Below are 17705 nucleotides of genomic sequence, written 5' to 3' on the forward strand. Positions count from 1 at the left end.
TTCCTCTGGGTCTCCACCTCAGGGACAGCCCCCGACCCCACTCCCTGGGCTCTGTTTTGGACAAACACTCCCCCCAGGCCTGTCTGCTCCCCATGGCCTGTCTACTTGGGCTCCAGCCCTGGTCCAGTCCTGTCCTCTCCTACCTGAATCCTCACCCCAGCTGCCTCTCTGGGCTCCCAGCCACCACTCTCACACCCTGCAACCTACCCTCCACATGGCAGCCAGGGAAATCTGTTTTAAGCTGGCCATGGTCCTCCCTTGTTTAAAACAATGCCCAAGGCTGTGGCTTGGGTAACTGTGGGCACAGTTACAGCAGGGACCAGGCCTGTGTTTCCAGGAATGCTCAGCCCAAGACCTGGAACAGGGCAGGAGCTCAGTAAGTACCCACTGAATGAGTGGATGGATGAACATGCTCAGAGAGAGAGGTGCAGAGGGTTCATCCACTATTTTAACAACCCATTTCTAAATCTGCCAACAGACAAATCAGTATCTAATGTGTCACATGGTGGTAACTGCTGTGAAGAAATGTGAAGTGGGTTGAGGGAAGAGAAAGTGACAAGGGTCAGAACAATTTTATAGCTAGGAAGGTAACATCTATGCAAGGGCAGTAGGAGTCACAGGGAGAGGGGGTCAGGCTGGGACACCCCTGGAGGAGCTCAGGTTAATTTCGTGCCAGGTGACTATAAGCCTTATAGTAATAATAGCAGCCACTCATGGAATGCTCCCTGGACCCAGGCATTTGCTAAGTAGTTTGCACATACTAAGTCATTTATTGTTCTCCAGTAGCCTGTGAGGTTGGGACTAATATCATTCCCATGTTACTGGAACCCCCGGTTCCTGGCGAGTGGACACGGGAACTGTTGAACCAAGGAAGGTGAGACTGTGTGCGTGAGGAAGGGGACCGGGGAATCCCACCAGTGCGCGCTCACCGGTGCTGCACCACCTCGACGTCGTCGAGTGAATCGGGCACACGCATGGCGAGCAGCCACTGTTCCTTCTCACCGATCCACAGCTCGCACGCGTGCACCTCGCCGAACATGCGGTAGACAGCGAGGGCATCCCGCAGCCACTGGCGCCGCAGAGCAGCCACCTCGGTCACCTCGGAGAACAGCTGCTCGGCCTCCACCACGCGCACCTGCAGTGCCACCACCAGTGGCCCGGCGCCGCTGGCGCCCCCCAGTGTCGCCAGCTGACGCCGCAGGCCGCCCACGGGCCCGCGATGCGCCTCCACCTCCCCGGTGAGCGCGCGGTGCTGGCGGGCCAGGCGGCGGCTGGATGCTTCGTCGTGGCCGAAGTCGCCCGCGGCTGCTAGGCGGTAGGCGTCGCGGAGCCAGTCCAGGAGCCCGTCGAGGTCAGCACCGAACTGGTGCAGCGCCCGCGCCTCCTGCAGCCGCCGCTCGCGCCGCGCCGCCGCCTCTTCCAGCCGCTGCCAGCGCCGCCGCGCGCTCGCCGCGCGCTCCGCCAGGCCCGCCAGGTGCACCGTCTCGGCGCCCGGGCCCACGGTGCCACCGGCCGCGGCCAGCTCCTCGCCGCGCCGCAGGGCCTGCTGCAGCAGCACCCGCCGCCCGCCCACCTCGCCCTGCAGGATCTTGTGCTGAGCCAGGAGGCGCGCGGTGCTGTACAGGTCGTGGGCGCCGTCCGCCGCTCCCGCCGCGCCGCCGCCGCCGCCCGCCGCCTCTAGGAGGCGCTCCTTGTCGCGGGCCCAGCTCTCGGCCTCCTCCAGCTCCTGCAGCAGCGCCCACAGGCTGCGCGAGGCCTCCAGTTCCGCGCGCCGCCCAGCCGCCTGCTCCTGCAGCTCCGCCAGACAGCCGTGCACGTGGTTCACGCGGTTGCAGATGACCTGCGGATCGCAGGGCTGGTAACCTGGACCAGGAAAAGGGGCAGATCCCTGGTTGGGCACGGGCCAGGGGGCGTCCAAGAGAGGGTGGTACAAGGCTACCTGCCTAGTCCTTGGCCCGACTTCATCAGATGCCAGGTTACACCTCCCCTCCTCCAGGCAGCTTTCCCTGACACCCCAAATCTGGAGCAGGCGCCTTCACTGGCTCTCCCAGGCTTCTCTGCTTCCCATCCCAGCCCGGACCACTCTGCCTGTGACTCCTTCACCCAGCTCTGAACCCTCTGGCCCGTCACTGACAGTCTGTCTACCCTACTGGATTGGGAGCCCCGTAAGGACAGGGCCAGGGACTGTCTCCAGCACACCATGTCCCCACCACTGCCCAGCATGGGGTGGAGCCCAGAGCAGTCACCTAGTGAAAACGGTGACTTATTGATTGAATGATGAATGGAAACAGAGATTCAGAGAATCCTAGAATGTGTATATTTCAGTGTAAATATACAGTGTTTTCCCTTCAGAAACGGACCCGATGAAACTTCTCTACTCTTAAGCTATGCTTCTGGGTTCCCTCTCTCATCCTCTGTCACCTTATCTATTAACCCAGTGATGACCTAAACTCCTTTTTTGTCTTCAAATATTTCACCTTCCTCCTGGACCTCTGGTTTGTGACTGAGAACTGTGAGATTAACTTAATGGGTTGCAGCCAGCATTTCTTTAGTGAAATGGAATAGAATGAATAGAAAATATCAGAGGTAAGGGGAGAAGCATTGTTTTATAAAGGCTTGGTGTCTCTGTGTGTCTGCGTGTGTGTGTGTCTGCACGTGTGCCTGTGAACTCTGGGTCATGAGGTAAATGTATTTCTTACTGGGTCAAAACAGTATGAGAGGGGCTTCCCTGGTGGTGCAGTGGTTGAGAGTCCGCCTGCCGATGCAGGGGACACGGGTTCGTGCCCCGGTCCGGGAGGATCCCACATGCCGCGGAGCGGCTGGGCCCGTGAGCCATGGCCGCTGAGCCTGCGCGTCCAGAGCCTGTGCTCGGCAACGGGAGAGGCCACAACAGTGAGAGGCCAGCGTACCGCAAAAAAACAAAACAAACAAACCAGTACGAGAGACACTGCCCTAGATGGCCTGGGATTTCTGCATTTGTGGACATTCACTGAAATGGACCCAAATACGGAGGCATCCAACTGAATAATAAACACCGCAGCATCCATGTATCTGGCCCTTACTCTGACGCACGGTCATTTAATTCTCACAGCCATTCTATGAGGCCAGTATCCTCCTTAGCCCCATCTTTGCAGATGAAGAAACTCACACCCAGGGAGGGAAGCTACTTGCCCAGGATCAGCTAAGAAGTAGTCAAGCAGGACGTCACACTCTGGACCACTTATCAGACAGCGCTACCTCCCGTCACCATGACAACACACACCCCACACTAGCCTCTTTGCTGTTTCCACAGTGCTGCTGGCGCATTGTCACCAGGCACCGAGACCTCACAAGGAAAAGACCGAGGGAGCTTCCTTGACAAACATCCGTAAGAATGAGGATGAAGAGTGAAGATGAAGGAGAGGGTCCCAACAGTGTCTCGTGGGGTCATGAGGTTGGTGATGGGCTGAGCTAGGATGGGGATGTCCGCACTGGGGCTTGGAAGGAGACCTCAACATCTGCTCTTAGGACATGACCCAGTCCATGAGGGTGAGAAACCCCTGACCATCCTGCAAGCTGGACAGCGTCTTCCTTTCCTAACAATGCTCCGGGATTCCCAAGGGCCATGGCTCCAGATAAAGGAGTGAGACAGACCAGCCTCCAAGCCCTCTCTCTGATCAGCTCTGAGGCTCTGGGCCTCAGTTTCCTCATCAGTGAGAAAGAAAAAAGCAGCCCTGATGCTGTCAGCGCTCACACACAGTTGCACAGCACACAACGTCAGACAAGACCACTCTGCAACAGGGATGGAGCGGGACGAAGAAAAGACCGTTCCACAATCACGTCTGAGAGCACCCAAAACAAAGTCACTGTGCAAACCACAAAAGCAGTCACCCCCCTGCCCGCCCCCTCACCTGGCCAAGGTGAACCGCTCCTGCCAATCCTTTTCCTCCCACTACCTGGATAAAAATGATTAAGACGCGCAATCATCTAATTACCCCCACTTCCTGACAGCATCCAATCTGCAGCAAAACACACTATATTAAATCATCCCAAATCACCTAACACAAGCCCACATCCTACAACAAGCCCGTCTTAACATCCTCTTACTAAGATGCCCCATGGTTCCCCTGGTGTGTGCAAAGAACCAAAAAACCCAGCTTGGTTTGACTATAGCAGGGTTCTTGGTGGTCTTTGGCTGGAGGGCGTTATCATCAGTAAAATGAGAACGTTTTTAGAGCCAGTCTGGGTTTTGCCTATCAGCATCCATGTCCCTGCTTCTGCTAATGGCGCCCCACCCCCCTCCTTCTCAGTTCATGTCTTTGGAGGGAGCTGACCCCACTCTTGACTCTGGGAGGGCATGTCACATAGATGTGGCCCACTGGATAGCCTGGGGCCATAATGCTTGGCTGAGTGATGGGAACGGGACCCACAGTGGGCTAATGAAAATTTTCCTTGGACCTTTTGCCAGAATATTGAGAGAAAGGGGGCTGTCTCTTGCTGGGTCTGCGAAGCTGCTGGATGATCCCAGATTTACACCACAAGGGGAGGGACAGCCCAATAGTGACACAAACAGAAAGACTGGAGTCAGAAACAGATGGAGTCTTAAAAGCATCACTGAACTATCCCTGGATCCAGCCATACCTGAAGCAAAACTCATCCTTTCCTGCACATTTAGTTACATCAGCCAGTACATTCCCCTTTCCTCCTTAAGTGAATTAAATTGAGTTTCTATCACTTGATGCTAAACAGGCCTTGACAATAATTACCTTACCCAGTCTTTTTATGGTATTCACTGAGATCGGCTGTGAAAGGCTTAGCACATAACAAGTGCTCAAGAAACATGAACTATTACTGCAGAATCTCAAAGCAGGAAGAAGTCATGTGGTCCAACCTCTCACTCAAGGCACTAATTTCCCATGTGATATCCCTGATGGAGTGTGATCCTAGTTGGTGCTTGGATGCCTCCAAAGATGGAGAGCTCACTCCTTCATTCTGTCTCTCAGGAGACATTCTGCTTCTATTAGCACTAGCCCTGAAAGTCTCCACCCCAATCCCCAACCTCGGACTCACCCTGAAGCTGGGAGAAACGCAGGGCAGCAGCATTGAGCGCCTCCACCCGCTCACTCTGGGCCGAGATGTCCCCCTCCAGCAGTCCATGCTTCTGCAATAGGTCCTCTGCCTCCACCAGGTGCTGCCCACACTCCCGGGACAGCAGCTGAGCCTACAAGTAGGGGCAGCCCTGAGTATATTTTTGGCATTGGCCCTTAGGCCACTCGCGCCCCCCAACTCATCGCCCATGCCAGCCCTCTGCTTCTCTACTCCATCACTTGAACTCTGATCTGTCTCAGTCTCCGTGTATCTGTCATCATCTCTCTCCATCTCTGTCTCTCTGGATGTTCCATCTCTCATCGTCTCCACAATTCTGGACTCTGTCTGTCACCGTGTCTCCCTCTCTACGCCTCCATCTCCCTCTTCTTCTGTCTCTCTTTGCCTTCCCCCCTTTCTCATTTACACTTCTGTCTCCATCTCGACCTCTATCTCTTTCTTTGCATGTCTCTCCCTCTTTTTTAAAAGAATACTGGGACTTCCCTGGTGGTCCAGTGATAAAGAATCCACCTTCCAATGCAGGGGACGCAGGTTTGATCCCTGGTCATGGAACTAAGATCCTACATGCCGCGGGGCAACTAAGCCCACGCGCCACAACTACTGAGCTCGCACATCTCAACTAAGACCCGACGCAGCCAAAAATAATTAATTAATCTTAAAAAAATATTTATTTGGCTGTGCTGGGTCTTAGGTGTGGCATGTGGGATCTTCTGTTGCAGCATGTGGGATCTAGTTCCCTGACCAGGGATCGAACCTGGGCCCCCTGCATTGGGAGCGTGGAGTCTTACCCACTGAACCGCCAGGGAAGTCCCTCCATGTCTTTCTTCGTGTCTGTACTTCTCTCTGTCTCTTTGCTTCCATCCTTCTTATCTCCATCTTGCTCTGTATCTGTCTATCTATCTCCAGTAGGTGTCTCTCTTTCTCACATGGATTCCATCTTCCTATGTGTCTTTCTCTGTAGCCATTTAGATTTCTGTTGCTACCTTTGGGTCTTCTTCTCCAGCTCTCTCTCTTTCTTTCTCTGATTTCTCTTTCTCTCAAATTGTCGCGATCTTCCTCTGACTTAATCTCTCTGCCTCTGTCTGTCCCTGACTCGCTCTGTCTCCATATTACTGTGTATTTTTATGTTTCTCCAGATATTTTTCTCTCTTTCTCACATTTTCTTTTTCTGCCTCTCTGTCTCTCTCTGTATCTTTCACTCTTTCTTTTTGTCCCCCTTTCTCTTTACCTCTTTCTGTCTCTCTCCCCTTCCCTCTCCATCTTTGACAACCCTTTCAGTGTATATACCCTTTCCTCCCCTCCTGGCATGCCACTCCCATCATTGGCCCCCGATCTGGCCCCTACCTGCATCTCCTCCATCCAGTCCACCATGTACACCATCTCCTGGAAGACTTTCTGCAGGGCCAGGTTCTGCTCGAGCCGTGTCCGCCGGGCACCTACCAGCCCAGTCAGCAGGGCCCACTGCCGCAGGACACTGTCACGCTGGGCTGCTACTCGGCGGGCATCATAGTAGCCTTCGATCGCCAATGCCTGGGCCAGCTCTGCCACGCCCTGCACCCGCTCCTCATAGGCTGCAATGTCTGCCTCAATCGCTTCATGCTTCTTCATGGCTGCCTCCACTGCTGGCAGCTCATACCCAAAGTTGTCCTGGGGCAGGGCAGGCCACAGACACTCATCCACATTGCCTCAGCAGTCAACCTGTTACCTTGAGCCTGTGTGACCCTGGAAACTCCCCCACCGGCTCCTGTTACTCTGGAGACCAGTCCCTTCCTTCTCTGTTACCCTGGAGACCAGCCCCACCACCCCAAGTTGCCCTGGAGACCAGCTCCACCCTTCCCTGTTACCCTAGAGACAAGCCCCACCACCCGCAGTTACCCTGGAGATCAGCTCCACCCTTCCCTGTTACATCTCTAGCCCTAAACTTGTTACCCAGGAAATAGGCCCCATCCTTCCATTTCCTTAGAGACTAGGGACCAGGCCTACCGTATCCTGTTACTTAGGAGACCAATTCTATCCTCCTGAGTTACGCTGGACACCAGATAACAACCTCCTTTGTCACTTAAGAGGTAATTAAATACTCTCCCTATTCTGTCCTCTCTAGTTACCCTGGAGACCAGTCTCACCCTCCTATTACCCTGGAGAGCAGGTCCACACCCCTCCCCTGCCAAACACTTAGGAAACCAATTCTCCCTTCCCACCTTCATTTGTCACCTAGGAGACTAATCCAACACTTCTCTGTTGCTTAGGAGATCAAGTCTCTCTCTCTGGTCCCAGGGCCATCAGCGCCATCCTCCCTCCCTTTCCCCCCGGAGCCAAGCCCTACGCCCTGTACCTGGGAGACCAGGCGCTGGTTCTCATTCAGCCAGCTCTCCCGCATAGCCACCTTGTGGTCAAACCTCTGGGCTAGTAGTTCCAGCTTCTCCTGCCGGATCAGCTCAGCCCGTAGGGCAGCCTCCCGCTCATGTTCTGCCTTCTCCAGCTGTCCCCATGCCTAAGGAGGCAGGAGGAGGCAGTCAGATTCCAACAGCTGCCCACAGTTTAATGGCCCTGGCTTCTCTATTTGAGGTCACTCCTAGCACTTATGGCACCTTGGCGCAGATTGGAAAAAAAAAAAAAACGTTGCTTCCTCGGGACCCTTTACTGCTGGAAAAACCATCAGAATGAATACCCAGTCCGTGATGTCTGTCATGTGAACGGCTCCCCTTGAGCAGTGCACGACCTACACAACTTCACAGAGCAACCCTTCCTCCCCCCCGACATCCTCAGCCTCACCTTGTCAATATCCCAGATGCCACAGCCCTCCCGGGGCACGTAGAGGCGACGGTTGCTGGCACGCAGTTTGCTCTGGATGCTGAAGAGCAGCACCTCCAGGTTCCCCTTCTCCTGAAACCTAAAGGGGCCTGAGCTCAGGAACCCTGCCTCCACACCCCCACCTGCCACCCTCCCTCCCGGGCTGGGCCTCACTTGACGGGCTTCTCCAGTGTGCAGTAGGCTGTGAAAGCCTGAAGCTGCTGCTGCACCCCACTCAACGAGTTGGCAAACTTCTGGTTGCTGATAAGGCCCACGGTGCGGTGGATCCAGGCCAGCAGCTCGGCTGCCAGCTCCTCGTAGCGCTCAATGATCTTCCCCACCTCCAACACCTGGTCCAGGACCTGACCCGGCAAAGGAAGGTGGGGTCAGCCTCATCCCGGATATGCCCCCATATGGTTCCCAGGCTCCCACCCTCCCCATTCCTTGGCTCCTCTTACCTTCCCAATTCGTTTCCCCTCCACAGCCAGAGCCTTCATCTTAGAGAAATAATGGTAGAAAGAGACCACATAGGTGATGATGGACTTCTCATCCGGAGCCTCCATGTTCACATCTGATGATTAAAGGAGAGTGAGGGAGCAGGATGATGAGCGCTCCGTCAGAGAGACTGAAGGTATTAAGTGGTGGGAGGGAGAACTCGTTCTTACTTGCTGTGTGACCTTGGGCAAGATAACTAACCTCTCTGTTCCTCAGTTTTTGTATCTGCCCAGTGGGCATCTACCTCATGGGATTAAATAGTGCCTGACACATATAAACCACCATAGAGAAATTATCTCTAATGATTTCTTATTTATTTTTTTGGCTGCTTTGGGTCTTTGTTGCTGTGCACGGGCTTTTCTCTATTTGCAGTGAGCAGGTTTTTTTCTCATTGCGGTGGCTTCTCTTGTTGCGGAGCATGGGCTCTAGGCGCGTGGGCTTCAGTAGTTGCAGCTCATGGGCTCAGTAGTTGTGGTGCATGGGCTTAGTTGCTCCACAGCATGTGGGATCTTCCCGGACCAGGCTCGAACCCGTGTCCCCTGCACTAGCAAGTGGATTCTTAACCACCGTGCCACCAGGGATGTCCCTCTATACTGATTTCTGGAACACACTATTCTACCTTCTACCTCAGGGCCTTTGCACATGCTGTTCTGTCTGAAACACTGTTCCTTTTCTTCATGCCAAACTCCCACTCATCCTTCAGGGCTCCACTCAACTTAAGTGTCCTCAAATAAGCCTTTCTGTTCATCCTGTCTAGAGATGGTCTCCTCCTGTTATTCTTCCTCATAACATCTTATCATTTCTTCCTAGAATGAATCACAATTTATAATTACATATTCCCTTATGTGATTATGTTCTTACCTAGAGTTTGAGCTCCATGAGGACAAGGGCTATGCCTGTCTTTTGCCACTGTTCCTTCCATGCCCAGCACACAGTAGGAGCTCAGTAAATACATACACTAAGTGTATGAATGGTATGTGAGGTTTGAGGTCAAGGATACGGGCTCTGGAGGCAGCCTTGAATCCCAGCTCGACCACTTACTCACGGAATATCCTTATAAAATAGACCTAACTTCTTTGAGCTCAGTTTCCCCATTGTTACAGTAAGGATAGTCACAATGCCAGCCACCTAGAAACACTATCAGTATTAGAGAGAATAACCTGGCACAGAGGAGGAACTCAGTAAATCCTGATTATCATTTTAATTTACTCATTGAATGCACAGCATTATACTTTGCCCTTATCCTTCCTCAGCTCATGAAACTGACATCCAATAAACACCTGCTATGTGTCAGGCACTGTAAGAGGCAAGGTAGAGGAATGATTCAGACCATGAATTCTGGAATCAGAAAGTCCTGTTTACTGGGTTTTCAGTGTGACGCTGGGCTACTGACTTCACATCTCTGAGCCTTCGTTTCCATCACTTTACGACAGGATTGATGACTCCTATCCAACCAGGTCAGTGTGAGGATGAAAGGGAACAGTGCTGGTACAATTCCCAGCCATGTGCTTGGCCCATGGTAGATGCTCAGAAAAAGGGAGCAACCCTTATTCCAGATATGGGGGGATTGGTGGGGTATGATTATGGCCATTATTCCAGAGATGGGGGGCTGGTATTGGGTGAGATCATGGACTGGGAATGAGGTTGAAGTCGGGGGTGGGGTTGGGAATAAACTGAAAATGGGAAAGGGGTTGGGGATGAGGACAGAGTTGTGGATGGGGACAGACAGAGGGACGGGCTGGGGCTGGGGAGGGGGGGTGGGCATGGGGATAGGGCAGTGCTGCAGATTGGGTCGGGGATGGTGTTGGCTTCAGGGATGGGGCCGGGCTTAGGAAGAGATGGGGGTTGGGTTTGGTGGGGAGCTGATTAAGGATGGGGTTGGGGAAGGGGGGTTAAGCTGAACATAGGAAAGGAGATGGGGTTGGGTCTGAGGTAGAGATAGAGAAAGTAGATGTGGGGATGGGAAGGAGGTGGGACTGGAGATGAGGAAGGGGAGGGAGATGGGAGGGAGCTGGAATTTGAAATGGCCTTGGGGTTTAGGGTGATACTGCAGCCAGATGGGGTTGAGTTTGGGATGGCACTGGGGCTGGGAGTCCCCCAAGAGGGAATCTGGGCTGGGGCCATGCAGGGCTCACCCTCAGGGTCCAGCAGACGTGCCAGCCCCAGGTGTTGCTCAGCCGTGCGGAAAGCTCTCTGCAGGTTGTAGTTGGCGTTGGACTTGGTGAGTTTGCTGAAGTCCACGAGATCGGGCCTGGGCAGGGGCACAGAGAGGGCAGGCAGCAGGCAGGCTCCAAAGCCAGTGGGCAAATGGATGAAAAGACATCCTTGTCTGAGTCCCACCCAGGGCGAGGGCAGGAGGAGCACGACCCGGCCAGTGGGAAAGCTGTGTGTGCTGGTGTGTGTCTGTACAGCACTTAGCTGTGGGTGTGAGCGCTGCATGAGGGCACATGTACGTCTGACTTCATGACGCACACGTGTCTACGTGGGTGCGTTTCTGTACAGTATTATGTAGTGCTTGGAAGTCTGAGGTCTGGAGCCAGCGCTCCTGACTCAAGCCCCAGCTTGGCCATTTCCTGGCTGTCACTCTGGGTGAGCTACTGCATCGTTTTTGTGCCTCAGTTTCCTCGTTTGTAAAATGGGTAGAATAATAGCATCTGCCTCATAGGGTCATTGAATATTAATGACTTATTGGAAAGCACTTAGACCAATGCCGGTACACCCAGTAAATGGTCCCCTTGTTAGCAGGACCCTGGTTACAGCTTGCGGGTTTCTGGGTATGTCGGTGGGGCTGGGTCTCCCCATACGTGCATGAGTGTGTACATATGGGTCCTGGCTTCCCTCACACTAGTGCAAGTCCCTCCCAGTCTCTAGGCCTCAGTTTCCCCAAACTGTCACATGGTCAATCATGACGTGGGTGTAATTTGTCTGGGTACCCTTCCTCAGCCAGCTCAGTCCCGGGCCCTGAAGTATGAATAGGTGGGTTCACAGGGAGCCAGATGGGGGGCCTGGGAGCTCACCATGAGGAAGGACTTTCTGATGGGAGGAGACGCTGTGCACACTCCAGAGTGGACCATCCATGGGGAGTGAGCTGCCCACCCTGTGGGCATCCAAGCAGCAGGCAGAGGTAGAAGCCATATATGTGTATGAGTATATTCCTGTGTGCACACATCTGTGCAAGGGCACACGTGTTTCCATGTGTGCACAGGGTATGTGGCCCGGACAGGGGTCTGTGTGTGCATCTGTGTGTAAGTGTGTGTGTTAGAGCATGTGTGTGAACGGAAATGTGTATGTGTGCAGAGAGGTGAAGGGGGTGGGTGCTGTGTCTGTGTGTGTCATCTATATACATCCGTGTACGGGTGTGTACCTGAGGGATGGGGGCAGGGGTAGCGTGCAGGGCAGGGCTGCCCCAGGCCAGGTGGTACCTGTGCCGGTGAATTAGGGCATTGAAGGCCAAGCCGTCCCGCCAGCTGGTGGTAAAATTCTGGATGTTTACCTCAGGGTAACTGGCAGCATGAAAGGGAGAGACAGAGGCAGAGATGGAGAGAGTCAGGAGGAAAGAGGCAGGAAGGGAGAGACAGACAAACAGAGATGGATTGATGGATGGTTGGATGGATAGATAGATAGATAGGAGATAGATAGGTGATAAAAGATAGATGATATGTAGGTAGATAGAAGGGTAGATAGATACAGATGATATATAAGTAGATAAGGAAGAAAGAAAGAAAGGAAGAAAGAGAGAGAGAGAAAGAAGGAAGGAAGGAAAGAAAGAAACAAAGAGCCAGGAAGATGGAAAGAGAAAGAGAGAGAGAGGGAGAGGGAAGGGGACAGGAGAGGAGCAAGAAAGAGAGAGAGGCAGAGGGAATAAGCAAGAGAAGGAAAGGAGAAAAGAGGAACAGACAGAGATAGAGCAAGATACAGACAGAGATGGGGAAAGAAAGGAGTGGGGAGAGAGATACAGGAGGGGAGAGAGGAGGGAGGGAGAGATCGGAACAAGGAAAAGCAGACATAGAGGTAAACACAGACACACGGAAGAACAGATAGCATTGCAAGACAGACAGAGAGCCCCAGGAGGACAAGAGTCAGAGAGAGCCCAGTCTGCATCCATACCCGCCCCTCCCGCCTTCCTCCCAGGGCTGCTCTCCGGAGGGCACTTCAGTTTCAGGTCAGGCCCCTCCCAGCAGGGGGACCAGGGACATGCCCGGTGGTGTCTGTGAGCCCCTCTTCCCAACCCCACTGCAGGTACCAGGACCCTGAGCTGCCTGAGCCCTGGTGTGTGCCCCCCTAGACTGAGGGGTGGCTGCTTTCAGGGGTGGGGGGCCGCGGGAAAGCTTGGGAATAGGGTCAGGGATCCACCTAGGTGCACATGAGGCTTTTGAGGTGGAGGACGAGATGAGGGGAGAGAAGGGAGCAGGATGGGGACAGCCCACCACCTTCCGACATTGTTCCCTGAGGAGTCCGAGTTCTAAATTTGAACCTGGCCTTCCGGATTGTTATACAGGTTTATTCATCAAAGTCGGAAGAGTTTGCTACCAGTTTGTTAATTTCAGATGTAACTTTTGATGCTGAGGATTTGGGCTGCCCCTTGCGCTCCTGTCCCTGAGGGAAGCCCAGAGGTTAGGGCCTGGCCCTCCTTGGGGTGGGGGAGCTTAAGGGGGTGGGGGAGCTTACCCAGCTGTCTTCATCTGACACCACAAGAGCAGCGCGTCCTTGGCCGAGCGAGTCTCTCTGTTGTCCTCAGTCTCAATTTTTATGACTTGAATCTGTGAGGATACAAAACATGGCTGTTGGGGTGTGGAGGGCTTGAGCCTGGGAGTGGCAGAGGAGATGGGGGAGGCAGCTTCAGGCAGAGGGTGGGAGCACCCCTTCTCTCCCCTTCCCCTTCCCTTATGGCATGTCCACTCCTCCCTCCTCCCAGAGTCTTTCCTACCTGGCCCCCTCTTCACCTCCCTATGGCCACACGGTAGTCCGGCTCCAGTCTCTTCCTTGGGCTCCCAGCTTCCAGTTTTGGCCATGACCCCCAACCCAGAGGGATCCTTCTAAATCTGATTATGCCCCTCCTCTTGATAAAACTCTCTAATTTCTCCCCATCTCAGACAGAGTAAGATCAAATTGCTATTCACAGATCACCAAGGCCCTGCCAACCCTCCTGAGCTCAACTCCTCCCTGTCTTCCCCCTGCCTCCCAGTCTCTAGCCATACTGGTCTTTCTGTACCTGCAACATGCCAAGCTCATTCCCACCCCAGGGCCTTTGCATCTGCTGTGCTCCCTGCCTGGAATGCTTTCTCCTTTCATCTTCATTCAGCCATCAGCTTCTCAGAGAGCCCTTCTCTGGTCACCAAGGCTAAAATCTCAACACAAGCAACGGGCTATTTTAGATCGCTTTTACTGCTTTCTCATAATCTATTCTTTGCTCATTGCTCTTTTTACTTCTCTGCCTAGAATTCATCCTCTTCCCATATATGTCTTGTCTGCACGTGGACGTGTTTATTTATTATCTGTCTAACCCCCCCGCCCATGTCTTGCTCCATAAAACAGAAAATTTGTCTATTTTGTTTCTGAACTGGAGCAAGGTTGCCTGGATTCCAGTTCCAACCCTACTACCTAGCTGTGTGATCTTGAGCATTTACTTCACGTCCCTCGGCTTCAGTTACCTCACTGTTAAAATGGGATCATGAATAGTACCTCATTTATGCGGTTGCCGTGCATATTAAATGCCAAGTGCTTAGAAGAGAGTAAAAACTATGTAAACAAGGATCATGATGATGGTGGTGATCGTGATTTTTTATAACAGCGTTCCTGGCACATATTAGGAATATTTTTGGAATGATTGATTGCGTGGGTGAGGGACACCCTCCTAAGGCCCCACTCCGGGGGGTGGGCTGGGCTGGGGTCACTTGGAGATCACCTGGAAGCGCAGGATGATGGTCCAGACCAGCCCGAGGGTCAGTCGGTGGTTCCCGTCCACGATGTCATGTGAGCCCACATTCTCCAGGTGCACTCGCTGCTCCTTCAGGAACTGCAGTGCCTTGTCTACATTTTCCAGTGAGTGGATCCTCATGCGACCACGCGTGGGCCTTGGCTAGGGCGGCAGGGGCATTAGAAAATCCGGCACCTGGCCAAGAGCACTGTGCCCTCGACCCCACCCCTTCCAAAGAAGGACACCCCCATAACTACGCTCCCCAACCCCGTGTCCAAGTCCAGGCCACGCCCCTTCAGTCTTATCAAAGACCCAGGACCTAATCCTTCTAAAGAAGACCTGCCCTGTTCATAGCCAGAACCTTTCAAGTCATGTCCTTTCAGGGCTTTTTCAAGTTCCTGGCCTCGCCCCTTCAACTTAAGCTCCACCTCCAAACTGATAGCCACACCTTTTATTAGAAGCTCCGCCCTCTGCCTGTAGCCATACTCCCGCCCCTTCCATTGGACCTCTGCCCCAGGCCACCAACGTTTTGCCACTAGTTCCACCCCTCACTTTCTCCTTTTCGGGTGCCTGTCTAGAGCCACGCCCATTCCTATCAAGCCCCGCCCCACCCCAGGGCTCTCCTCTTTTTTTATAGCTCTATTCCTTACAAGGGTGTTTGTTCTATAGCCGTGCCCTTCACGACTTCCTGAGCTTCGGGCTCTGGTCCTTTAATCAATCTCTAGCTCCATCAGAACACCACCCTTTGCGATGAAGTCCCATCCAAGCCCAGAAATACAACTGCAACCCATACAACAAGCCACACCCATACAAGAGTTCCGTCTAGTCCCCCAGACTCCCGCGACCTAGGCCTCACGCTTTCGATGACAACCACGCCCTCAACCATAGACCCCCTACAACAGAGTTCTGCGCGTGTTTTTAGCCATGCCTCCTACTACCGCATACCCAGGCCAGTTCCTTTTAATAAAGCTCCTCCCTTTTCCAATAGCCGCACCCCTTCCAGCGGAGCCCCACTCAAGCCCAGAGTCCCGCCCCGAAGGGCAGCCCTCACTGACGGAAACCCGTCTCTGTTCCAAGCCACACCCCCAGGCTCCTCACAACCAGGCTCCATCCCTGGGCCATAGCCCAGCCCACCCAAATGAGGTGCCTTTTACCCACCCAGCCTTTCTAGGTCGGTCCATCCACCCATTAGCCAGGCCTGCAGTAGTCCAGCCCGAGACGCTAGGGCCGCCCCCTTTACCCAGCCCTTCTGGCCCCCTCACCAGCTGCTCCCCGGACAGCACTTCCAGGAGCCGCGTGAGCACGAAGCCATCCCTGAGGTCCGCATAGAGGTCCCCGATGTGGCAGCCAACGCGAGCGAGGTGCGAGTTCACCCACTTGGTGAAGGTCTTCTTCTGCACGGCCTCCCGCTCATCTGAAGGACAGGTCCTGATGAGCCCTCGTCTCCTCCAGGAACTCCCCCTTCCAGCTTCACCCCAGCCCTCCACCGCCCAGCCGAATCGTGCTCAGGCCCAGCTCCCTGCAACTATCAGGTCTTAAGGCAGGCGGCTCCTCCTACCTGGGACGCCCTCCCCCTCTGGCCCCCCATGCCCACCTGGAGACCGCTTCTCTGTCCTTTAAAGTTTTCCTGAGATGTCACTTCCACAGGAAAGCTGCCCTGTTTCTTACCCTAGTCAGCGCTGTTCATTCGTTCAGGAAATATCTGAGCACCCACTATGTGCCCCACACTGTTCTAGGCTCTGAATACGGGGCAGAGCTCAGTTTAGTGGGGACACATAATATGCTAGGGAGCCACAGAGGGTTAAGGAGGGAGAAGGACAGGATGAGAGTTGGGTCTCAGGAATATCTCTGGCTTCTGTGGGAAGGGTGCATCAGAGAGGGCAAGAATAGCAGCCCAGAGCCCAGGGAGGAAGGGATTGGGGAAAGGACCCAGGAGAGGAAGAGGCTGGACCAGGGCAGAAGCTGAGGGGATGGGAGAAAGAGGCATACTGGAGAGTTATTTAGAGATGAAAAAGTAAGAGTCAGTCACTGACAGCTGTGGGGAATGAAGAGGAAGGAATATGCTAGACTGAATGTTCCTTGAGAGCAGGAACCACATCTCCCCCTCTGTAGTAGCTGGACTGCCAGGTTTCCCACATCCCTGGCAAGAAGTAGGTGCGGGATTACTTAAGCGGGTGGGGAGGGGGAACGTGTACAACTTCCGCCTTGCTTGCTTACCAAGAAATTGTTTGGGACCTCTCTTCCCTCTTCCCGTTTTTGTTGTTGTTTTTTTGGCGGCGTGGCATTCGGGATCTTAGTTCCCCAGCCAGGGATGGAACCCATGCCCCTGCAGTGGAAGCGCAGGGTCCTAACCACTGGACCGCCAGGCAGGGAATTCTCGCCCCATTTTCTTTTTTTTAATGACAGTTTTAGGGACTTCCCTGGTGGAAGATCCCACATGCCGCGGCGCTACTAAGCCCGTGTGCCACAACTACTGAGCCCGCGTGCCTAGAGCCCGTGCTCTGCAACAAGAGAAGCCACCGCGATGAGAAGCCTGTGCACCACAACGAAGAGTAGCCCCCGTAGCCCCCGCTCGCTGTAACTAAAAAAAGCCCACGTGCAGCAACGAAGATCCAAAGCAGCCAAAAATAAATAAATAAAGTTTTAAAAAAATAACAGTTTTAGTATGAGCTACATTCCCATACTATAAAATTCACCCTTTTTTAAAAAATTCACCCTTTTAAGGTGTAAATTCAGTGGCTTTTAGTATATTCACAGAGGTGTGCAACCATCACCTCTATCTAGTAACATTTTTACCACCCCAAAAAGAAACCCTGTACCCATTAGAAGTCACTCCCCATTCTCCCATCTCCTAACCCTAGGCAACCATTCATCTATTTCCTGTCTCTAAGGATTTACCTGTTCTGTATACGTCACATAAATGGAATCGGGCAGGCCTCTTGTGTCTGGCTCCTCTCACTCAGCATGAGGTTTTCAAGGCCCGTCCACGTTGTGGCATGTATCAGTACTTGATTCCTTTTACAGTCAAGTAATATTCCATTGTATGGATATACTACATTTTACTTATCTATCCATCAGCTGATGGACATTTGGGTTGTTTCCACTTTTTGGTGATTATGAACAATACTGCTACAAACAATAAGGTACAAGTTTTTGTGTAGACACGTGTTTTCAGTTATCTTGAGTATCACCCTGGGAGTGGAATGGCTGGGTCATCTGGTAACTCTACGTTTAACCTTTTGAGGAAATGCCAGACTGTCTCCCAAAGCAGCTGAACCATTTTACATTCCCACCAGCAATGTACAAGGGTTCCAATTTCCCCACATCCTCGCCACCACTTGTTATTTTCCTTTTTTATTTTCCTTTTTAAAATTACGGTCAACCCAGTGGGTGTGAAGTAGTTTCTCAATGTGATTTT

General features: G+C 53.2%; 1 protein-coding gene across 1 annotated transcript in view; it reads right to left on the reverse strand.

The window, feature by feature from the left end:
• Positions 1–17705, reverse strand: part of SPTBN4 (spectrin beta, non-erythrocytic 4) — a 72483-nt gene that overhangs the window by 43429 nt on the left and 11349 nt on the right. Inside the window, exons 3-14 of the mRNA XM_032612470.1 lie at positions 15550–15701; positions 14276–14449; positions 13039–13130; positions 11793–11873; positions 10506–10621; positions 8334–8446; positions 8050–8237; positions 7858–7975; positions 7418–7576; positions 6430–6732; positions 5050–5200; positions 930–1863 (exon numbers count right to left, since the gene is read on the reverse strand). Coding sequence (XP_032468361.1) covers positions 930–1863; positions 5050–5200; positions 6430–6732; positions 7418–7576; positions 7858–7975; positions 8050–8237; positions 8334–8446; positions 10506–10621; positions 11793–11873; positions 13039–13130; positions 14276–14449; positions 15550–15701 — 2581 coding nt within the window. The remainder of the gene's footprint in view (positions 1–929; positions 1864–5049; positions 5201–6429; positions 6733–7417; positions 7577–7857; positions 7976–8049; positions 8238–8333; positions 8447–10505; positions 10622–11792; positions 11874–13038; positions 13131–14275; positions 14450–15549; positions 15702–17705) is intronic.

The sequence above is a fragment of the Phocoena sinus genome, chromosome 19, assembly GCF_008692025.1.
Source record: "Phocoena sinus isolate mPhoSin1 chromosome 19, mPhoSin1.pri, whole genome shotgun sequence".
Taxonomy (NCBI): Eukaryota; Metazoa; Chordata; class Mammalia; order Artiodactyla; family Phocoenidae; genus Phocoena; species Phocoena sinus.